Source organism: Bombyx mori, chromosome 12 (assembly GCF_030269925.1).
Source record: "Bombyx mori chromosome 12, ASM3026992v2".
Lineage (NCBI taxonomy): Eukaryota > Metazoa > Arthropoda > Insecta > Lepidoptera > Bombycidae > Bombyx > Bombyx mori.
Window position 1 is genome coordinate 9,927,029 of NC_085118.1, and position 19,226 is coordinate 9,946,254.

The 19,226-nt window shown below is 35.1% G+C and overlaps 1 protein-coding gene across 2 annotated transcripts; it reads right to left on the reverse strand.

Moving 5' to 3' along the window:
* Window positions 1–364: 364 nt before the first annotated feature.
* LOC101737394 (tetraspanin-13) lies at window positions 365–11,428 on the reverse strand. 2 transcript variants are annotated; one of them, XM_004925463.3, is made up of 6 exons: window positions 11,117–11,428; window positions 9,055–9,222; window positions 8,789–8,887; window positions 7,985–8,107; window positions 5,696–5,824; window positions 365–2,832 (listed from the first exon to the last, which is right to left on the reverse strand). In XM_004925463.3, the coding sequence occupies exons 1-6, from the start codon at window positions 11,174–11,176 to the stop codon at window positions 2,734–2,736; spliced, it is 678 nt and encodes a 225-aa protein (XP_004925520.1). In that variant the 5' UTR covers window positions 11,177–11,428; the 3' UTR covers window positions 365–2,733. The 2 variants fall into 2 exon arrangements, with proteins under 2 accessions (XP_004925520.1, XP_062527510.1); XM_062671526.1 differs by lacking the exon at window positions 365–2,832 and adding an exon at window positions 3,628–4,516 and having other exon boundaries at window positions 11,117–11,381.
* Between the last annotated feature and the right edge of the window lie 7,798 nt (window positions 11,429–19,226).

Sequence of the window (19,226 nt, forward strand, 5' to 3'; positions counted from 1 at the left end):
TGGGTGGACGAGCTCACAGCCTACCTGGTTAAGTGGTTACTGGAGCCCATAGACATCCACAACGTAAATGCGCCACCCACCTTGAGAATAAGTTCTAAGGTATCAAGTATAGTTACAGTATACTCAAGTATAGGTACGACACTTGAAGGTCCTAAAAGCACCGAGACTGATTCCGGGTATTCCGACAAGACATGATTCTGGCGACGGCGGCATTGCGTTACCCCGTCGCATTCGGATAAGAGCCTTTCATTGCAACTCCTCTGTAAGCCTTTCTTTTTGGGGTTTAAAATGAAGAAGTAGAATCGACTCTATTCAGAGACCCGACTCAGATATTAAAAAAGGTAATAAATGAAAAAGGTACGACTTCAATTCATGCTCACTTTATTTAATTTAGAATAATTATATGTAGTATATCCTTTGAAGTAACGTACACAGAGTAAATTCATATAATCTAAACAGGAAATGAGTACATCTAATTACAGAATCTTGGATTAAAGTAGGTTTTAACGTAAGTAAATGTGAATTATTACTGTTAGATAAAATATTCTAGCACAAAATTATATTAGATGGTAGTTTCAGTAGAAACGAAACCTTCAAGAATTTTTTATTTAGTGCGAAACATTTCCGCGCTTTTCAACAGTGAAAATATTCTATCAAATCATAAGTAAAAATAAGGTACCTAAAATGCCTAAAAAGCTATTTCAAATTTAAAGCTTTAGTTATATACAGTATCGAGAATTTATTACTTTCGAATCCTATAAAATATGTTTTATTATGTACTAAAACGCATTGAGCCCTAAATAATTTTTTCATAAATAATTTTATTTTAACCCAGCAGTTTCCCTTTAATTTTTAATTTCATTTACTTTAAAATACAGTGAGGGCTAAAATATTTTTGATCATTATTCTTTTTCAACTAAAATAATAACAGCTAACAAAAAAATAAGATAATTTGACATTATTAACATAGTGAAATGAAATTACATTCGAGGCCTCAAGATATTATTTTATTAATATTATGATGTTTTCGAGAAGACTAACGTGTGTGGCGATTTGGTAAATACACGATTAAATATAATTCAAAACGGTTTTATTCTTACGAGTATGACTTTTATGTTAAAATCTACTGACTAGGAGTAAAAAATAAACCTATAAAATTGGCTACAAAATGTAAAATTATCTAAACAAAATTCTATGAAAAAATCGTCAAGGAAATAAGGAATATTCAAAAGAATAAACAAAATCAGAATTCCTCAACTAGGTTACATATAAATCAAAATGTGATGAAAGATTATTTGAATAAAAAAAAAGGTTTTACAGGTTGATATCATAATATTCATAGACAGAGCTATAATATACAATTATGTTCAAAGAAAACGATGTCTTTTCTTGCAGACCGTACCCATTGTACTAAAACGATGAGCAAACTCACTTAAAACTAGAACATGAAAACGTAGATTACACGTCTACTGTCACTATGCTCGGTGTAAGGAAACCGCTCCTGAATAGGGTAATTCAAACCAAATTGCTCCATTTATTTCGTTAACCCAAAATGGAAAACCAATTTAAACCAAATGACAATGAAATTTGACAGGTGAGCCCGCCCGCCGACACGTTACCGCGGAACGCGACTCATTGACCTTACAGATGTGTACGGCTTACATTGGAAATTCAGAGTAACGCCGGCTCCACACGTTGACCCCAACATAGGCCCCAACGCCACTCGCCTAACGTGTGGATCTAGAAAATAGCATTGGCCCGAATTTGGGGCGAACATTGGTAGTTGGCCGACGAGTGTCGGTTTTATCAAAGGAATCTGTGCCAACGTTCGCGATCCGTCCACATGTTGCCGCTTTGCTCAGTCCTGTTGCAACACGCGTCGAATGTTCATGTCGCGATGTCTTCATCAACAAAATCGCCACCCGCATAAATCATCTTCTTTGACGGGCATTTTCTTTTTTTTTTAATAACAAATTTAAATCATACGCACTCAGTACTGTAAAAGCGCTTAGAGCAATTTCAATTTCGGTTTCGCACATCTTCACGTTGGCTCTGACGGAAAGGAACTTATAGTATAACAGCCAACGTGTGGACACTTCACCAATTTAAACGCTCAACGTTGGTGGCAACGTGAGGACCAACGTCTGGAGCCGGTGTAAAGCCAACGTCAGCCGATAGATAATACTCATAGCGTTGTACCCGCCCACATGCCTGTTTCGTGCAATTAACCGCTACATCTACATTTATATTAGTAAGCAAATTTGTATTTTCCGCTTAACGTACTAAATTATTACCCTTTCGGCTTCAAGAACAGGTCCTTTACACCTTGTATTTAAACACATTCGTTTACATAAACTATTCATACTAGATATCAGTCTACCGAACCAAAAATATGATACATTGCTTCGTTAAGTCTAGGTCACAAATTACCAACCGAAACTCTCAATCCGGATAGCGAATATCCTAAGAACTTAAAATTCTGTAACGTAGAATTCAAGTTAGATTAATCTAGAAATACACGCTACATTATATATTCGAAAATGAATTGAGTTCTTTTAAGTAGTATATATAACGTGTTTTTAAAGCAAATGCAATTTCCTACTAACGACTAAGCTAACGTATAAGAAAATAACAGGGCTTCATTGTTGTATCTGTGGTGTGATGTTCATCTGACATCGAATTAGGCAAATTTGTGAACACAAAATTTATGAGTTTAAACATGTTTTTTTTTTTTTAATAAAGATAATTTTTTCTTGGGAAAATCGCGTGAGGCTCCTTGTAGTTCGGGTCGGGCTGGTTGCGGTAGCGACGAGCTAGCCACACCGCGAACAACTGAAACACGAACTCGCACGGTTTACAAACATCAACCGACTGAAGACGCGTTCTGCTAATAATAATATTATGAAAACAAAATAAAGTACATGCAAGATGGTGCTAAATAAATTCATTTAGAATAAAAACATGCGCGTGCATAAGCTCATTTAAGCTAAACATTCTTCTAAGGGAATCGCTCTCGACTAAGAAACAGTACTGATGTTAAGATAATCTGAAAAAAATATCAATTTGCTATTCCAAATTTGCTTTAAAACAAATTTTCCCAAGTTTTTAAACCGATTACTTACACGATATACATGACAATTATCTCCATTGCTTGAAGAGATAACTGTGAGAGACAAAGCCATTTAGCAGCATACGACTACCCTCAATTCTTCATCCCTAAAGATTGTTCGCATGAAATCGTTTAAGCAAATGTATATATTATTCTATCTATAGATATAATACTCGTTGTGTTACATCATACACATGTATGCCGCTATAGACGCGATAAAACTCCTATAAAACGCTATAGCTTTTGACAACGATCCATACGTTTCCCATCGTATTAGACGATACGAATTACATGTTAGTACACCTGATGAATAAACTAGGTACACCTTTATTCTCACATCAAACGTATCGAGCGGATAATGTGATTGTTGTTCAACAGATTGTATGAATATTATAATCGAGGTTATTAACATAAAAAACAGTACATTTATGACGTACATAATTATAATCATGCGCTATTTATCTGATAAGGTTTCATGAAATAACTTTCTCCGGTCAATCACCTTTATAATAGTGTCATTGTAATTTAAAACGACGCGACGAATGTCCTTTGTAAAATCCAATTAAGAATTAATGTTTAATTGAAAAACATCTACGTCTTTGCGCGTAGTAGGTCTGGTAAACTTGAAAAATATTTAGTTTCAACGCCTCTATAATATAACGATAGTTAGAACGTGAAAACTGTGCTAAGCATTCTGCTGAGTGAGGGGTGCGAAAACGTAAAAAATCCAAAACATGCAAACGAATTAGTTAAGCATGCAATCTTGATGCGTAATAAACCATTTTCATTGGTGACATAGTTCATATTAAACCCGCGGAATAAAGTAAGGTCGCGAGGAAGCGTTGATTAAATTGTTTATGTTAGATGATTTATTTGTTGGCCTCAGCTGTGTTTATTTGATAATTTCAAGATATAAATTTAGATGATTTACGCACATTGCAGATGAGTCGTCTATTATCAAAGGTGGCAATCTGTGCATTTGGACAAAAAAAATGTTATTCTCCTTCTCCTTCAAAGAATACGGTTCAAAACCTGCATTAAATAAAGGTTAAAAATTAACCTTTTATTTATCTAAGATGTGGTTCAGAAGAGTTTTGTGACTGCCAATGGAATACAAAGTCAATAATTCGTTTTTCTGATTTACCAATAATTGTCCAAAAGTCACATTGCCGGCTTTGATAATAGTCGACTCAGATATCAACATTACGTACAGAGTTTAAATACAACTATGTAACCAATGGTCGTTCTGTTGTGTACATTATAAAGCACAGTTCATAACACCAAACCACCTTGAAATGTTATATTTAGTGAGGTTCCGTATGGACGGATCATTCACAGAAATGCACTAGGGTTAGCACGCGGATCCTTTTGGTTACGATATCTTACTGTCAACCACACACCCAGAAACTGAAATGAGATTGTTAGTCACAATAATTATTCAAGACAATTTATTAGTTACAGAAATCCCTCAGGCCTAAACGTGTTTACGTAAGTTTTCATTTCAGCACATTTTAAAAGTTTTTAAAATTATTATTTATTTATGTATGTAGTACACCCGTCTCGGTCTACTGTCTTCACGTTGTAAAGCAATCATACGAAACTATTTTATGAACAAATTGTTATTCCCACGCAATTTACAGTACAAGTCATGAAATGTACGTTGTGGTGTTTACAGACACAAAGGCCTAACCAACCGACCTACGCGTAGGACACCATTAAAACTATGAAACACCACAACATGAAATGGTCAGGGCTGAATTGCATTAATATAAAAGGTATCCAGCCATTAGAACCGCAATGTGAATGTGGTGAATACGTACAAAGCACGTTCGCCAACGACTTCCATCATCGAAGATTGGCATCGTATAATCAAATCAATAATAAAATTAAATTTGCGATTCGTATGTACGCGAGTGCGGGTCGGTACCACCATCGTACCTATTCCTGTCGCAAAATAGTTCCAATACAATAAAGTTTTTGGATTTCGCGTCTACAAGGTGGATTGTAATGCCAATGGGATCTTGTAAACACTTAACAACAGGTGGCCGAGAGCTCTCGATCTATGTGACTAAAACAATACATAAAACTGACAAACAACATTAATATGTATGTACCTATTAAGTTGTTCCAAAACAAAACTAATGTATAGAAATTATTCATTACCAAAACATATTTTGTAACGTTTCGCATAATCTAAAAATATTACAAGTTACTAGTGTGAGGTAATTACATTTTTAATGATCACATTTGATTGTTCTTTTACGAGAAACGAGCGAAGACTTCGCGTAACTTCCAGAGTCTATTTACTTGAAACAATCAAGTTATGTATAATGTAAACATTTAATAAGGAACTATTCATATAACATTTAACGTCTGTACTCAAAAACTGCTTCAGATGTCGCTTATCTGTATTATTTTCGTAAAACAGTGGTGATAAAATGTGACATTGAAATGACAAACGTAAGATAAATATATATTTTTTTTCATCAACATCTACTTTGTATCTGCAATCATATAATTTAAAGAAAATGAATAAGAAAAGATTCATGCTGTAATTAAGTAAATAAATATTTAAGTATTATCTACCTCTGTGAAGCTGAAGAAAAGTCCAATACCACCACAAAGTTTAAATGCGTAATCAATTGTTTCCTTCAATTTCTCCATGCAAGGCTCACACTGGCAGTTTGTTGTATTAATGCCCTTGCAACATATTGCCTGGAAGTCAATAATATCATGTTAAACTAATATTATAAAGCTGAAGAGTTTGTTTGTTTGAAAGCGCTAATCTCAGGAACTACTGGTCCTATTTGAAAAATGATTTCAGTGTCAGATAGCTCATTTATTGAGGAAGGCTATAGGCAATAGGCTATACATAGTCAGGTCATAAATTCTGTCACATGTTTAATGTAAAATAATTGAAACAACTTTATTCATTATGTAACCATTCATATACCAAAATTAACTTAACAAAACATAGATTCTTATGACACTGAAGTTTATTCAAAATGACCTCCGTGATTTTGAATACAGGCCTTCAATCTGCGCGGCCAGTCGTCTATCGCAGCACGAACGAGGTCCATGTCAATATCGGCGGCTGCCTTAATCAAGAATGTCTTGAGTGACTCCAAATTGGGATGAGGCTTTGAGCACGCCTTTTCCTCCAAGTGTTGCCATATCTTGTAATCTAACGGATTCAAATCTGGACTGGAGGAGGGCCAGTCTTTGTGCCGGATGCAGTCGATTTAACGCGCCGCCAGCCAGTCTTGTGTGCTCTTCGCTCTATGAGCTGGCGCCGAATCTTGTTGGAATACCCAGTGCCTGTTATTGAACATGGTATGAGAAACAGGTACCACAAGGTTCGTCAAGACTGTATTTTGATACACAACTGCATTCGTTTTTACACCTTTCTCACAAAAATGTACCTCTGTTAAGCTCCAATAAGAAACTCCCAACCATACCATGAGCGAGGATGGAAAATGACCTCGTTGGACACGCGGAATAAGGTTGCTCGCTTCTTCACTACTGTGTGCGTACACCTTATCATTTTGTTTGTTGTAGCTCTCTTCTACGGTAAAAATTTTTTCATCCGAAAAAAGAATTTCCCGATATTTTTTCCCGCGTACCGCTTCAACAAAGCGCGGCATCTCTTCAGTCTCAGGTCCATTACACGAGCATTCAAACGATGTCCTGTTTTTCTTCGATATGCCTGAAGCCCTAAGTCTTCATTTAACACCCTTTTCACCGTGGTTCTGCTTAACCCCATCTGAAGGGCCAACAGTTTCTGCTTACGTTTGGGATTTCTTTGAATTCGCGCCTTCACAGCTTTTATCACTGCTGGAGTCCTAACAGACCGAGGGCGACCACTTCTTGACCTGTCATCTACACTAGAGTCTTCATTGTATCGTTTGATGGTACGATAAACGAATCTTTTGGTTGTATTCAAATTTTTCAGTATGTTAAAAATTTGAATTGGCGCGTAACCGCAACGATGCAACGCAATAACTGCAACACGGCCTTCTTTAAGCGTCCACTCCATATTTAAAAATGAGTAAAATTCTAAATGTATACTATTTTTATTTTCATGAACAATTCGAAATTCGAATTCAATAAATTTTTTTGTGGCCAGCATTCTAAAAGAAAAGTTTTTACTGTGTGACAATACTTATGACCTGACTAGGTATATACATATTATAATATCACGCTAAGACCAATAGGACCAATAAAGAATGTTTCAAAATCAGGGTATTTTTCTCTTTTAAGAGCTGAGCTTACGCTATATGTAGATTTACGCCAATGTAACTATTCCACGCAGATGAAGTCGCGGGCAAAAGCTATTGCGCTCTCGCGTTTATTATTTCCAACTTTTCGAACATATTACAATTTTAATTTTGATTATTAGTATTATAAATTTAGAAATTCAACTTTTTAACATTTATGTTTTTTTTCTAATCAGTAGTATGTTTCTTAAATTGAAAACTAAATTACACATTTAAAGTATTAATTTAATCTTTTTCTCACGCTCTTAGATATTAACGTGAATAGTGCGGGCACTCTGTCTAGATTAAACTAGATTTCATAATATATCTAGATAGATATTACAGACACTAACATATTTTTTTCACACGCAGATTAAATTTTACCAAGGTGGAGCTTATAAATCACCAGCTGCCCGACTCCAGCTTAATGGCGCATTTTAGAAAAACAGTATTTCCAGATGATACTTTTTTTAATTGCTTAAATGGGTGCACAAGCTCACAGCCCACCTGGTGTTAAGTGGTTACTGGAGCCCATAGACATTTACAACGCAGATACGCCACCCATCTTGAAATATAAGTTCTAAAATCTCAGTTACAATGTTACAATGACTTAACTCACATTGACCACAGCACATGATGGATGATCAGCCGTAGTGTTCGTGAATGTAGAGTCCTGGAAGCCGCAGCACTGGAAGCGTTCTTGTACTTGCTGCTTCACATCCATATCAACTTTATTCCATCCCTACACATAAACAATAAGTAAATTTGTAAAAGTATTTTTAAAATATTATTCCATATTGAGATAATCTATCTTCTATCTTCTATGTATATAAAAATGAATTGCTGTTCGTTAGTCTCGCTAAAACTCGAGAAGGGCTGAGCCGATTTGGCTAATTTGGGTCTTGAATTATTTGTAGAAGTCCAGAGAAGGTTTAAAAGGTAGATAAATATGAAAATGCTCGGAATTAAATAAAAATAACAATTTTGTTTTCCTTTTGAAGTGTCCCCTGTCAGATGGATTCCTTTTGTTTGTTTTAAGTTTATTTTATACAAAAGTTTAGATCTTTTATTTATCGATTGAGCCACTACGAAGTCTGCCGGGTCAGCTAGTCATCATATAAAAAAAATGTATCTTTACTGACAGTTTAAGAAGAGAGAAATATTATTCAATCATTTCTTAGCGAAAGAAATCAATTAAAGTAGTTACATTAATATACAATCTCGCTTAATTTACCACAATCTTTCTTAAAGCTTTGTTGAAGTGTTATGGTAACCACATATTAAAAGGTAAGCTTAAACTCATTCTGCCAATTTTATAAAAAAAAATTTGTTTCCATATGAATTTTAATTAAAAAAAAATAAATAACGAACTGTGATTTGTAATACAATGTTCCTATTCACGGATTTTATCAATTTAAATTACCTGTTGAGCCAACATCTCTTGCTGCTCGGAGTTAACTGCCAAACAAGCACAAGCAATCGAAAACTGTACCAAAAACAAAAGGAATAGTATTACCATGTACTGAGAAGTTATTAAGGAATGTTATTATTAAATTTACGAAATTCATCTAACCTACAGTAAAAAACGTGTTTATAATCTAATTGTCTTGATATTTATACACATAGGATTTGAAAAATATGTTCTAAAACTAATAATAATCTTTATAATTATTTTGTTTAAAAGGATACAAAGAACAGCATAACTTGGTGATGCTTGACTGCTCCTGCAAGCCCCAATATGGAGATTAAGATGAGAAATACTCCACATGCTAGTATACCACCTACAATGGGCAAGTTGGTAACCAGGGATGACGCTTGCCCATAGACTGTGACTGAAATCAAGATGCTTGCTACAACCTGTTGAACATAAAAAAAAATCCTTGTTATTATCATATTGTTGATATACATTAAGGTTTTAATACATATTTAGTAAAAAATGTATTGGGAATGGACTATTTGTTGGTATTGTTCCAATTTTTTTTTTTGTTGTTAGTTTGGCACAATTGTTTTTAATTTTCGTGCGGAGTTTGAGTTGCATCTCATATTTAAATTAAATACAGTGCTGTCTTTTTATTTCATAGCTAGTGTGTATTGAGAGTTTCATAATGGGCAAAAAAAAATTAAATAAATAGTTTGTCTTAAATTTTGCATCACCGTTGGAATTTCATGTTCGGAGTCACTGAAAATATTACAGAAGTCTTATGGTGGATGGACTTCATCAAAAACATGTGTGTATCACAAAGCAGTCAAGATGTGATGGAAGACGTACCTCGCTCTAGTAGGCCACCAATGTTTGCAACTCAAGTTAACATTGTAAAATAAAAGGAAATATTCAGTTTCATTCAGTAGAAGACATAAAGGAGAATTTGTGGCAAATACTCAACTCAATGCTAGAATAAGCATTTAAAAAATGTTTTGATGCTGGGATTACATATTCATTAGCATAAGTGAATTCATTATGTATTTCTGAAGGAGTATACTTTGAAGGTGATAAAATAAATTTGGAGGAATAACTAAATTTTGCATATTCTTGATCTTTTCCCAGTACTTTCTTAGCAGAGCAGTGTTTTTTAAAATTCATATTAAAATTTGTTAGTAGCTAAAAGAACGTTAACATAAAACTAGGTTTAAACTTGATACTGTATTATGAATCTAGTCCTGTTCTAGTGCATTGGTTGGTGCAATAGGTTATCAGCTATTTTTGTTACGTTTTACTTAATTGTGTTCTGAAGCTATAAGTTTTTTCTTCTTATCTCATTATTATCAATCCATATCCATACTTGTATTAGAAATGCCAGAGTATGTTTTGTATGTATTTTGTTCCACTTTTAGGTCCTAACTACTCACGAACACTAATCATCATTAACAAGGCGGTATGTAAAAGGTTGTAGTAATATTTATATTTGATTATGAATGATATAAATTAAGATATTTTCATGCATTCAATATAGCCCTTCTCATACATTTTGTGGTCTCATTACTTCTATTTTTATACCTATAATGGTAACAAATTTGTATTTAAAATACGGCAGGATCAATAACAGCACTGTCTCTAAAATGCAACAGATAATACATTCATACTATGACATACATAACTATGAAGTCTTTAGTATACATGATTCCAAGAAAAATTAAAGCCTTCTAAAAACATTGTATTTTATTAAGCAGACAAAATATATTTACAGACAGAGTTAATTATTATTGTATTTTAACAAATTTTCAAATTGATAAATTTTTTAAATTGAAATCATGTTTTTTTTTTTTATAAAGACATGAAATATATAGCCACATGGTACCATAAAAGTACATTGCTTTAAGTTTCACTGAACATTATTTTGAAAAAAAGTTGAAATAAGTCTAAGGTATAATCTTTATAAAAGAATACTCATAAGTCTGAACTATGTTGTTTTTAAAACACTTTTTTTTACTAATTTAGGTAGGTGTATAACAGACAAAGGAATCCAATATTACCATCTCTACTATTAATCTTATAATATATTATAAGACAGCAAAATACAAAGTTTATTATAACCATATGTTAAAATGACACACATATTAGACATGAACTCCACTCCATTAAAACATTCACATAAAAAACAATAATGTGAACTTGTACCATGGACTTTAAGAACTAAGTAAGTATTATTTGGCATTTAAAATCGAAAACAAATTATAAGCTACTTATATTTACATGTGTAAGAGTGAACTTCATAATATTATAACATTTTATTCTTTTGTTTCCCACACTTACCACGTAAAGAATGTTCAACGCGATCAAAGCATTCTTCGAACAAGTGAAACCTCCACACATTTTGAAAGCTAGCAATAACTTTGTAATTAAGAAAATACTAATTTTACTAGGGTTATCGAATTTTAACAATCTGATTTACACATAATACTCTCAAGAGTTTATAGGGTGTGTGAACAAAATAGTATAAGCTCAAGCTCCTTTGAATTTATAATCTTTTGACATCAGAATTTGGTATCGAGTAAACTTGACAGTTGACTTGTTTTTGTACACAGACCACAAACTAATAAGAGATAGGTACCTATGTTTTTAGAGATAGTGCTCTGCGGACTAACGACTATTTCATTCGATATCAAGTGGCTATTGGAGCCCATTGACCTTTTTTTTTATGATTGAAGGATTACTGGTGGCCCGGAGGCCTTTCCAGTTTCACCAGGACAGGTGGGCGAGCAAAGGCTCAGCCAGGAGGGGTGGGATTTGCTAACAGCTGCCCGAGCGCCTTCGAAGGAGACCTAACAACTCAAGAGTAGCTGCTTCGCGAATGAATCTACTACCGGATCGGAATCGCGACCCGCTGAGAAGATCCGGCGAGAAACTCAGCGAGCTGATTCATGGGTTAGGTTGCACGGCGAACTCTTTGTCGAGTTCGACGAGTACGGTTACCGAGGTCCCTAAGCCTGCTCCTAGAGCTGAAGGCGTCTAGTGCAAAGGTTATTAGATCTGATGGATCCGTAAGGACGTGTCTAGGGCGTCGACGGTGACTGGCTCCTGCATGATCAGGATTCGGGGAGTAGTCAGCGGCGGCTACGATAAGGCGATTATCATGACGCATAGTCTTATCGAAGTACCGTTCCGACGCTGACTTCATGTATTTCTGTATAGATTCGAGGCCCAGGTCGTCGTATATGTCAACGTTCCTCACGAACCACGGAGCTCCGACGGCTAACCTGCAAAAGCGGGATTGTAGAGATTGAAGGGTGTCTATGTGTGTGCGGGCCGCGTGAGCGAACACCACACTCGCGTAAGTCATGACGGGTCTTATGCAAGTTTTGTAAAGTGTCACCTTGTTCCGAAGGGACATTTTACTCCGCTTACAGATCATGGGGTAGAGTCTACCGAGAATAAACGCGGCACGGTCACGGACTGATTTTATATGCGGGCGGAATGTCATCGATGCATCCAGGGTAACGCCCAGGTACTTGACCTTCCTGGCCCAGGGTATAGCCCATTGACCTTAAATATCACAGTGAAAATATCACCATTCACCCTGACCTATGATGTTGACCTCAACGAGCTTATACAGCTGCGATAACAATATTCAACCGCTGTGGTCTACCTTAAAAAATGGTTGAAAAAAGACAATCAAAATTTGTGCCTACAGCGGAGAGCTCTGGTGCGGGTCTACAAATGAGTCGGATGAATCTTGTTCAATTCAACGCTATGAAGTCACAATCTGTCCGTTTTTCGCGGTGCCATTCATTTCAGGTATCCTCCTAGAGGTATCAGGATCCTTGAGGTCAACATAACGAAATATATCCGCTAGAGATAGCCTGAAGATTTTTTTTTTTTATTCCGGCGGCCGAACCTCCTACGAGGTCTCCACGCCTAGTAGGCGCTCGGGGTATGTAGGACTTGATGATCTGCAGTTGTTAAGAGCAGACCGCGGGCCCAAGGAATTTTAGGGCCCTACCGCACTAAACGACTCCTCTGCACTCTTACACCCGACGTCCGATCTCCGTCCGGGGTCAGAATGCGGTCAGAGTAAGGGGGTTCCCGCGGTCAACTCTACAACCTGACACGCGGCGCCACCAGCCTGGAGATAAAGACTAGGTTAACTTCGGATCGGCCCTCTACCCGAAAAAAAAAAAGGTTAACTTCGGATAATTTACGATTTTCCTTTGTTAAGGATCAGTCAACTTCATTTCATTTCGCTCCATAACGTTTTTCATAAAACAGAATAACCCAAATGTCATTTGACACCTCAGCTGCAGAAAGGTTAATTATACAAAAGATTAGGCCGTATGATACCTGCGCCTTTTCAATTGGAAAAATCTAAGTACTGCTACTACTATTGGAGGGTAGAGGTAAGGAGCACCATCTTGTGTAAGGAACAAGTTGAAAAACTGTCCACCATAGAGTCTATGCCATAGACCTATATAGTAGGGACACGGACTTTTTGGCGGGAACGCGTGGAGTGAAGTTGTGTGATTTGTTTTATTTTGTCTATTTAGTGTTTCTTCGGGTTTAAATGTGTAATAATGGTGGTTTATTAACCGTTTAATATCTGTGAAAATGCACAAATGTGGGAAAATGAAACAAAGCCGCTGGACGTAACTTCTCGGGATCCTCCAAAAAGTCCACTGAAAAAATCTTAGTAAATGACCACCATTTTACTGAGATTAGATTTCATCTCATATCATCTCATTAAATTTCATCCCAGTTGATTAATGTCTCAAATTAATCATTTTCATTTCATTTCACTCCATAACATCATTTTTCATAAAATTAAGAATATACATTAAATTAAGACACGACTTAAAGATCTCAGTACCAGGTCATAAAATCTCTTAAAAAAAATAATAGTAGGGACACGACATATTGTTCTTTATGTACAATTGCTTATATAAATAGCACCCATTTTGAAGGCACACACATAAACATATATCTATCTCGCTCTTACTCAGCACTTTAACTCGCAGGAAAACAATATAACAGTATTTCAGTCATAGACCTATATAGTAGAGACACGACATATTGTTCTATACGTACAATTGCTTATATAAATAGCACCCATTTTGAAGGCACATACATAAACATATATCTATCTCGTTCTTACTCAGCACTTTAACTCGCAGGAAAACAATATAACAGTATTTCAGTGCGTACATAAAATGAAACATGAATATACGTAAATATCTCCGTCTCCGTCTAATGAGGCCGAAAATCCGCCATGCTTAGCGCGCCAAATGTCATTGTCACGTCAGTTCGGCCGTCTGTTTTGGGTTGTACATTATTTATTGACTTTGATATCGATTTAATATGATTGATTATATAAAATTTCATAATTTATCATGCTTAAAACATACAAAAATAATAATTAAAACTTATTTTATAGGATCTCAAGAAAGTCGATGTCCTAAAACTATTATCTATATGTATTTAAATTCATTATGGAGCCCTCATCCGAAAAATCCATTTTTCGGTCGGAATCTATTGATCATGACACTAATCATAAATACCACTTTAAAATATGTCATCAAAACATATTTAGACATTCTGTTTAGATATTTCGGGAAAAAGGCTACCGACAAAATCTCTTCGGAACTATTTAAATAAAATAGTTTTATTCCGCAGTGAGTAAAACACTATTGTAAATTTGTTAAATATTTAATAATTAAGTGATTTTAGAGAGGAAGTCACAAGGAATGACGTTTGTAATTAATGAATAAATGTTCTGTAGGTGTTTTTTTTTTCACGCGGTCCCTTGATAAGTTTAAAATTTGAATCGCTCTCAAGCGAAAGTGATTCAAATGGTGCGGCGCTCCTTCCTTGGGGTGCGCTGCGGTAGTATGTTACGGACTTTAGAGTCAGCAAAACAATTAAAATAGATTATAAAAAAGTGTGTGTGTCCGCTCCGACGCACGACTGGAGTTTACTGGATATAAAAAATTAAACGAAACAATACGAGAAATAGTTCTATATTACGACAACACGATACACTACAGATTATTAACAAATTAACGAGACACAAAACAAACGACTAACAAATATATGAAAATACAATAATGAGAGAAACGCGCGATCAGTACGAGGCTTTGTGGCGGACTGCCGGCGCAGCAGCCCGGCGTCACCTGCGATAACGCATTTCGTGTGACATGCGCAATCAGGCGCATAACGCATTTCGTGTGACATGCTAGTACGATTTTGGTCCCCATAATTTTCATACCCCGGGCCTATATATGTAAATCGATTCTAAAGGAGTAAACTCCAATAATCTAAGAAAAACACGTACTCAAAATACGATAACATTTAGCATGCTAGAAATGGGCTGATGGCTTTGAACTACGCCATATCTTTATGTTTTGCGACAAACGACAACTTTATAAAATCAGTGTAGCAACTTTTAAAAATCATCATATCGTTTACTTGGCAAATTCGAAGGACGAACTTGTCTTAGATTTCACCCATCTAAATCATATCATATTTGCACATAACAATATACCTACTTACTTCCCATTAAAGTATAAATTCTACAAATAAATAATACTCAACAATATTTAAAATAAAATGAGCCAAGAACGTTTATCGATAAAACCTGATAACATTGAAATCTTTTGTACAGCACTAAAGCCGCCATGTTTTGTGGCCAGATGACGTCACAGTGGCACGAAATTTTGGTTGACGTTTCATTTCCATAGGTTTCCTACTTCATTGATTTCAGTGCGTACATAAAATGAAACATGAATATACGTAAATGTCTAATGAGGCCGAAAATCCGCCATGTTGAGCGCACCAAATGTCATTGTCACGTCATTTCGGCATTTCGGCCGTCTGTTTTGGGTTGTACATTATTTATTGACTATGATATCGATTTAATATGATTGCTTATATAAAATTTCTTATTTTATCATGCTTAAAACATACAAAAATAATAATTAAAACATATTTTATAAGATCTCAAGAAAGTCGATGCCCCAAAACTATTATCTATATATATTTAAATTCATTATGGAGCCATCGGACACCATTTTTCGGTCGGAATCTATTGATCACGACACTAATCATAAGTACCTCTTTAAAATATGCCATCAAAACTTAAATAGACATTCTGATTAGATATTTCGGGAAAAAGGCTACCAACAAAATCTCTTCGGAACTATGTAAATAAAATAGTTATATTCCGCAGTGAGTAAAACACTATTGTAAATTCGTTAAATATTTAATAATTAAGTGATTTTAGAGAGGAAGTCACAAGGAATGGCGTTTGTAATTAATTAATAAATGTTCTGTAGGTGTTTTTTTTTATCACACGGTCCCTTGATAAGCTTAAAATTTGAATCACTCTCAAGCGAGAGTGATTCAAACGGTGCGGCGCACCTTCCTTGAGGTGCGCTGCGGTAGTGTGTTACGGACTTTAGAGTCAGCAAAACAATTAAAATAGATTGTAATAGTCTAAGAAAAACACGTACTCGAAATACGATAACATTTAGCATGCTAGAAATGGGCCGATGGCAATGTACTATGCCATATCTTTATGTTTTGCGGCAAACGACAACTTTATAAATTCAGTGTAGCAAATTTGAAAAATCGTCATATCGTTTACTTGGCAAATTTGAAGCACGAACTCGTCTTAGATTTCACATAATATCTAAATCACATCATCTTTGCACATAATAATATACTTACTTCCTTTTAAAGTATAAATTCTACAAATAATTCATACTCAACAATATTTAAAATAAAATGAGCCAAGAACGTTTATCGATAAAACCTAGTAACATTAAAATCTTCTGGGCAGGACTAAAACCGCCATGTTTTGTGGCCAGATGACATCACAGTGGCACGAATTTTTTGTTGACGTTTCATTTCCATAGGGTTCATACTTCAGTGGTGTCCACCCGTAAACAGTTACCCCACAGAGTTTCTCGCCGGATCTTCTCAGTGGGTCGCGTTTCCGATCCGGTGGTAGATTCTGTGAAGCACGGCTCTTGCTAGGGTTCGTGTTAGCATCATCATCAGGTTTGAGCCCCGTGAGCTCACCTACTAGCCACGGTTACGCTGAAATAGCCCCTAAGGCTATCAGCTTAAGTAAGAAAAAAAAAAAAAAAAAACCGTGAACAGTAAGCTATTATAATAGCGCCAGTGTAGGATGTGAAAATGATATGATATAGCAGTTTTAAACAGAGTGAAGTGTGCTGGATTAAAGTGAAATGCGGCGTGTGGTGTTTATGACGCTGTTTTTAAGCTATTGCATAGCTTTTATCGCGGGCTTTGAGCGCGGCTACCGAATCAAGAAATTCTGTAACGAAAATAAAACCTAACACCCCCCACTCCGCCTACCATGTAGCTCGCATTCAACACATTCACACGTTGCGCTTGTGTAGTGTTTGTGAATAAGCGCGCGGCGTGCGTCGCACTGCATGCGCATCATGAAAAGTCTGCCCATCTCTCTCTCTCGCCGGTCTAGCTTATGAGTGTGAAGGGGACAGTTAACGTTTTGCTTTTATTCATCATTATCCTGCCCTTCTCCCAGTCACCTGGGGTCGGCGCAATATGTTTTGTTTTGCTTTTATTAATGTTTATAAATATAGGTAGCGTAGTCTTATTTTATTAATGTTTTAATAATATATTATTATTGTCTAATTATAACTGCATAAGTTGATAAAAAATGCTATGCAATAGCTTTACCGCGGCAGTTCAGTGCCACACGTGTTTTTTTTTAAAGAGTTCTGTTGCTACCATTTTAATTGGCTCCCTTTCGATTGGCGGACACTTTTTAATACACTGAGATGACATGATGCTCCCTACTTCTAACCTCCATAAATTATACCTATTAATTGAATGTGAAACATACAACTGTCACGTTAGATAGTTCAAATGTTGAATTACATATTAAATTATATATTATTTATGGCGACCTACTTGTGATCTAAGTGTAATTATGTATGACGACTGTAATGGATTATTATTTTTAAATAGTAGCAAATGTTTTGTTAATTCATTTACAAATAAACGAAATAGAATCATTAATAATTATTTTTTGAACAATAGTGTCTTAAATAGGTCCGTTGTCGCTATAGATTTAGGTATTATCTTTGATGAGAAACTTTCATTCCGTTCACATTACCAATATATAACTTCTAAAGCTAATCAACTTTTAGGTTTCGTTCTCAGATCAAGCAAAGACTTCAAGAATCCTCATTCGGTATTATACTTATTTTTTTCACTTGTGAGAAGTCTCTTAGAATATGCTACACCAATATGGTCTCCGTATTATAAAGTTCATATAGATGATATTGAAAGAGTGCAGAAAAAATGTCTCAGGATATTAGCTTACCGTTTGAAACCAGGTCGAAATAATCTTAATTATGAATATAGACTAACCCAATTCAAAATTGAATCTTTATCTCTTCGTCGTAAATACTTTGACTTAGTCAATTTGTACAAAATCATACATTATATAATAAATTCAAGCGATTTAATTTCGCAAATATCTTTTAATACCAGATGTACTGCACGTAGATCACATTGCACTAATCTGTTTGCACTTAAAGTTCACAAAAATAATATCTCATACTTTAATCCCATTGTTAGAATGGCACGACATTATAATGAGTTGGCAAGTGGCAACACTGATCTTGATATATTTGAGAATAATTTTTATAAATATTGTAAATTAGTTAAACATATTCTCAAATAATTAATATTGTCCAGTTAATAATACATTAGATCATTAGATACATTAATCAGATAGTAACTTACATATGTGTGTGAGTGTGTGTGCGTGCAGTTGTGTGTGTGTGTGTGAGTGTGAGCGTATGTGAGTATTATATTAAGGGTATACTCTATGGTGTTTAAGTATACATGGTATTTAGGTATCTGTTCAGTTGTAAAATTTTTTCTGTATGCACCTGTTTTGAATTGCAATCCAGATTGTTATGTTAAACATTTAAACTTATAACTTCTTTGGTTGTAATTTGTTTTGTGCATCAATAAAAAAAAAAATGGATGGCACACCATCGTCATTATCCAGGGACACTTTCGAATTTTACTATATCCTACTAGAAGTTGATAGATGAATATACAAATAACGATGTTATTACTCAACAAAGTATTTAACGATCTTATAGTTTTCTTGAGACTTGTGACTAAGAACAAAAAAATCTAAGCAATGAACTAATTTGGACTCTCCTTTAGAAATCTAAAATATATTTTTTAAATTCTATAGTGAGCCAAATAAAAGTTTTCACAGTTACGAGTACAACACATAAGCTTGCGTTCGCCGAGGGTAAAGGCCCCGTGACGCAATACGACTTGAGGTGGAGGATCGATACGTAAATAAAATAACTTATACCTAATAGGTAATAAGGTTTAAGTAATTAATAGACAAATG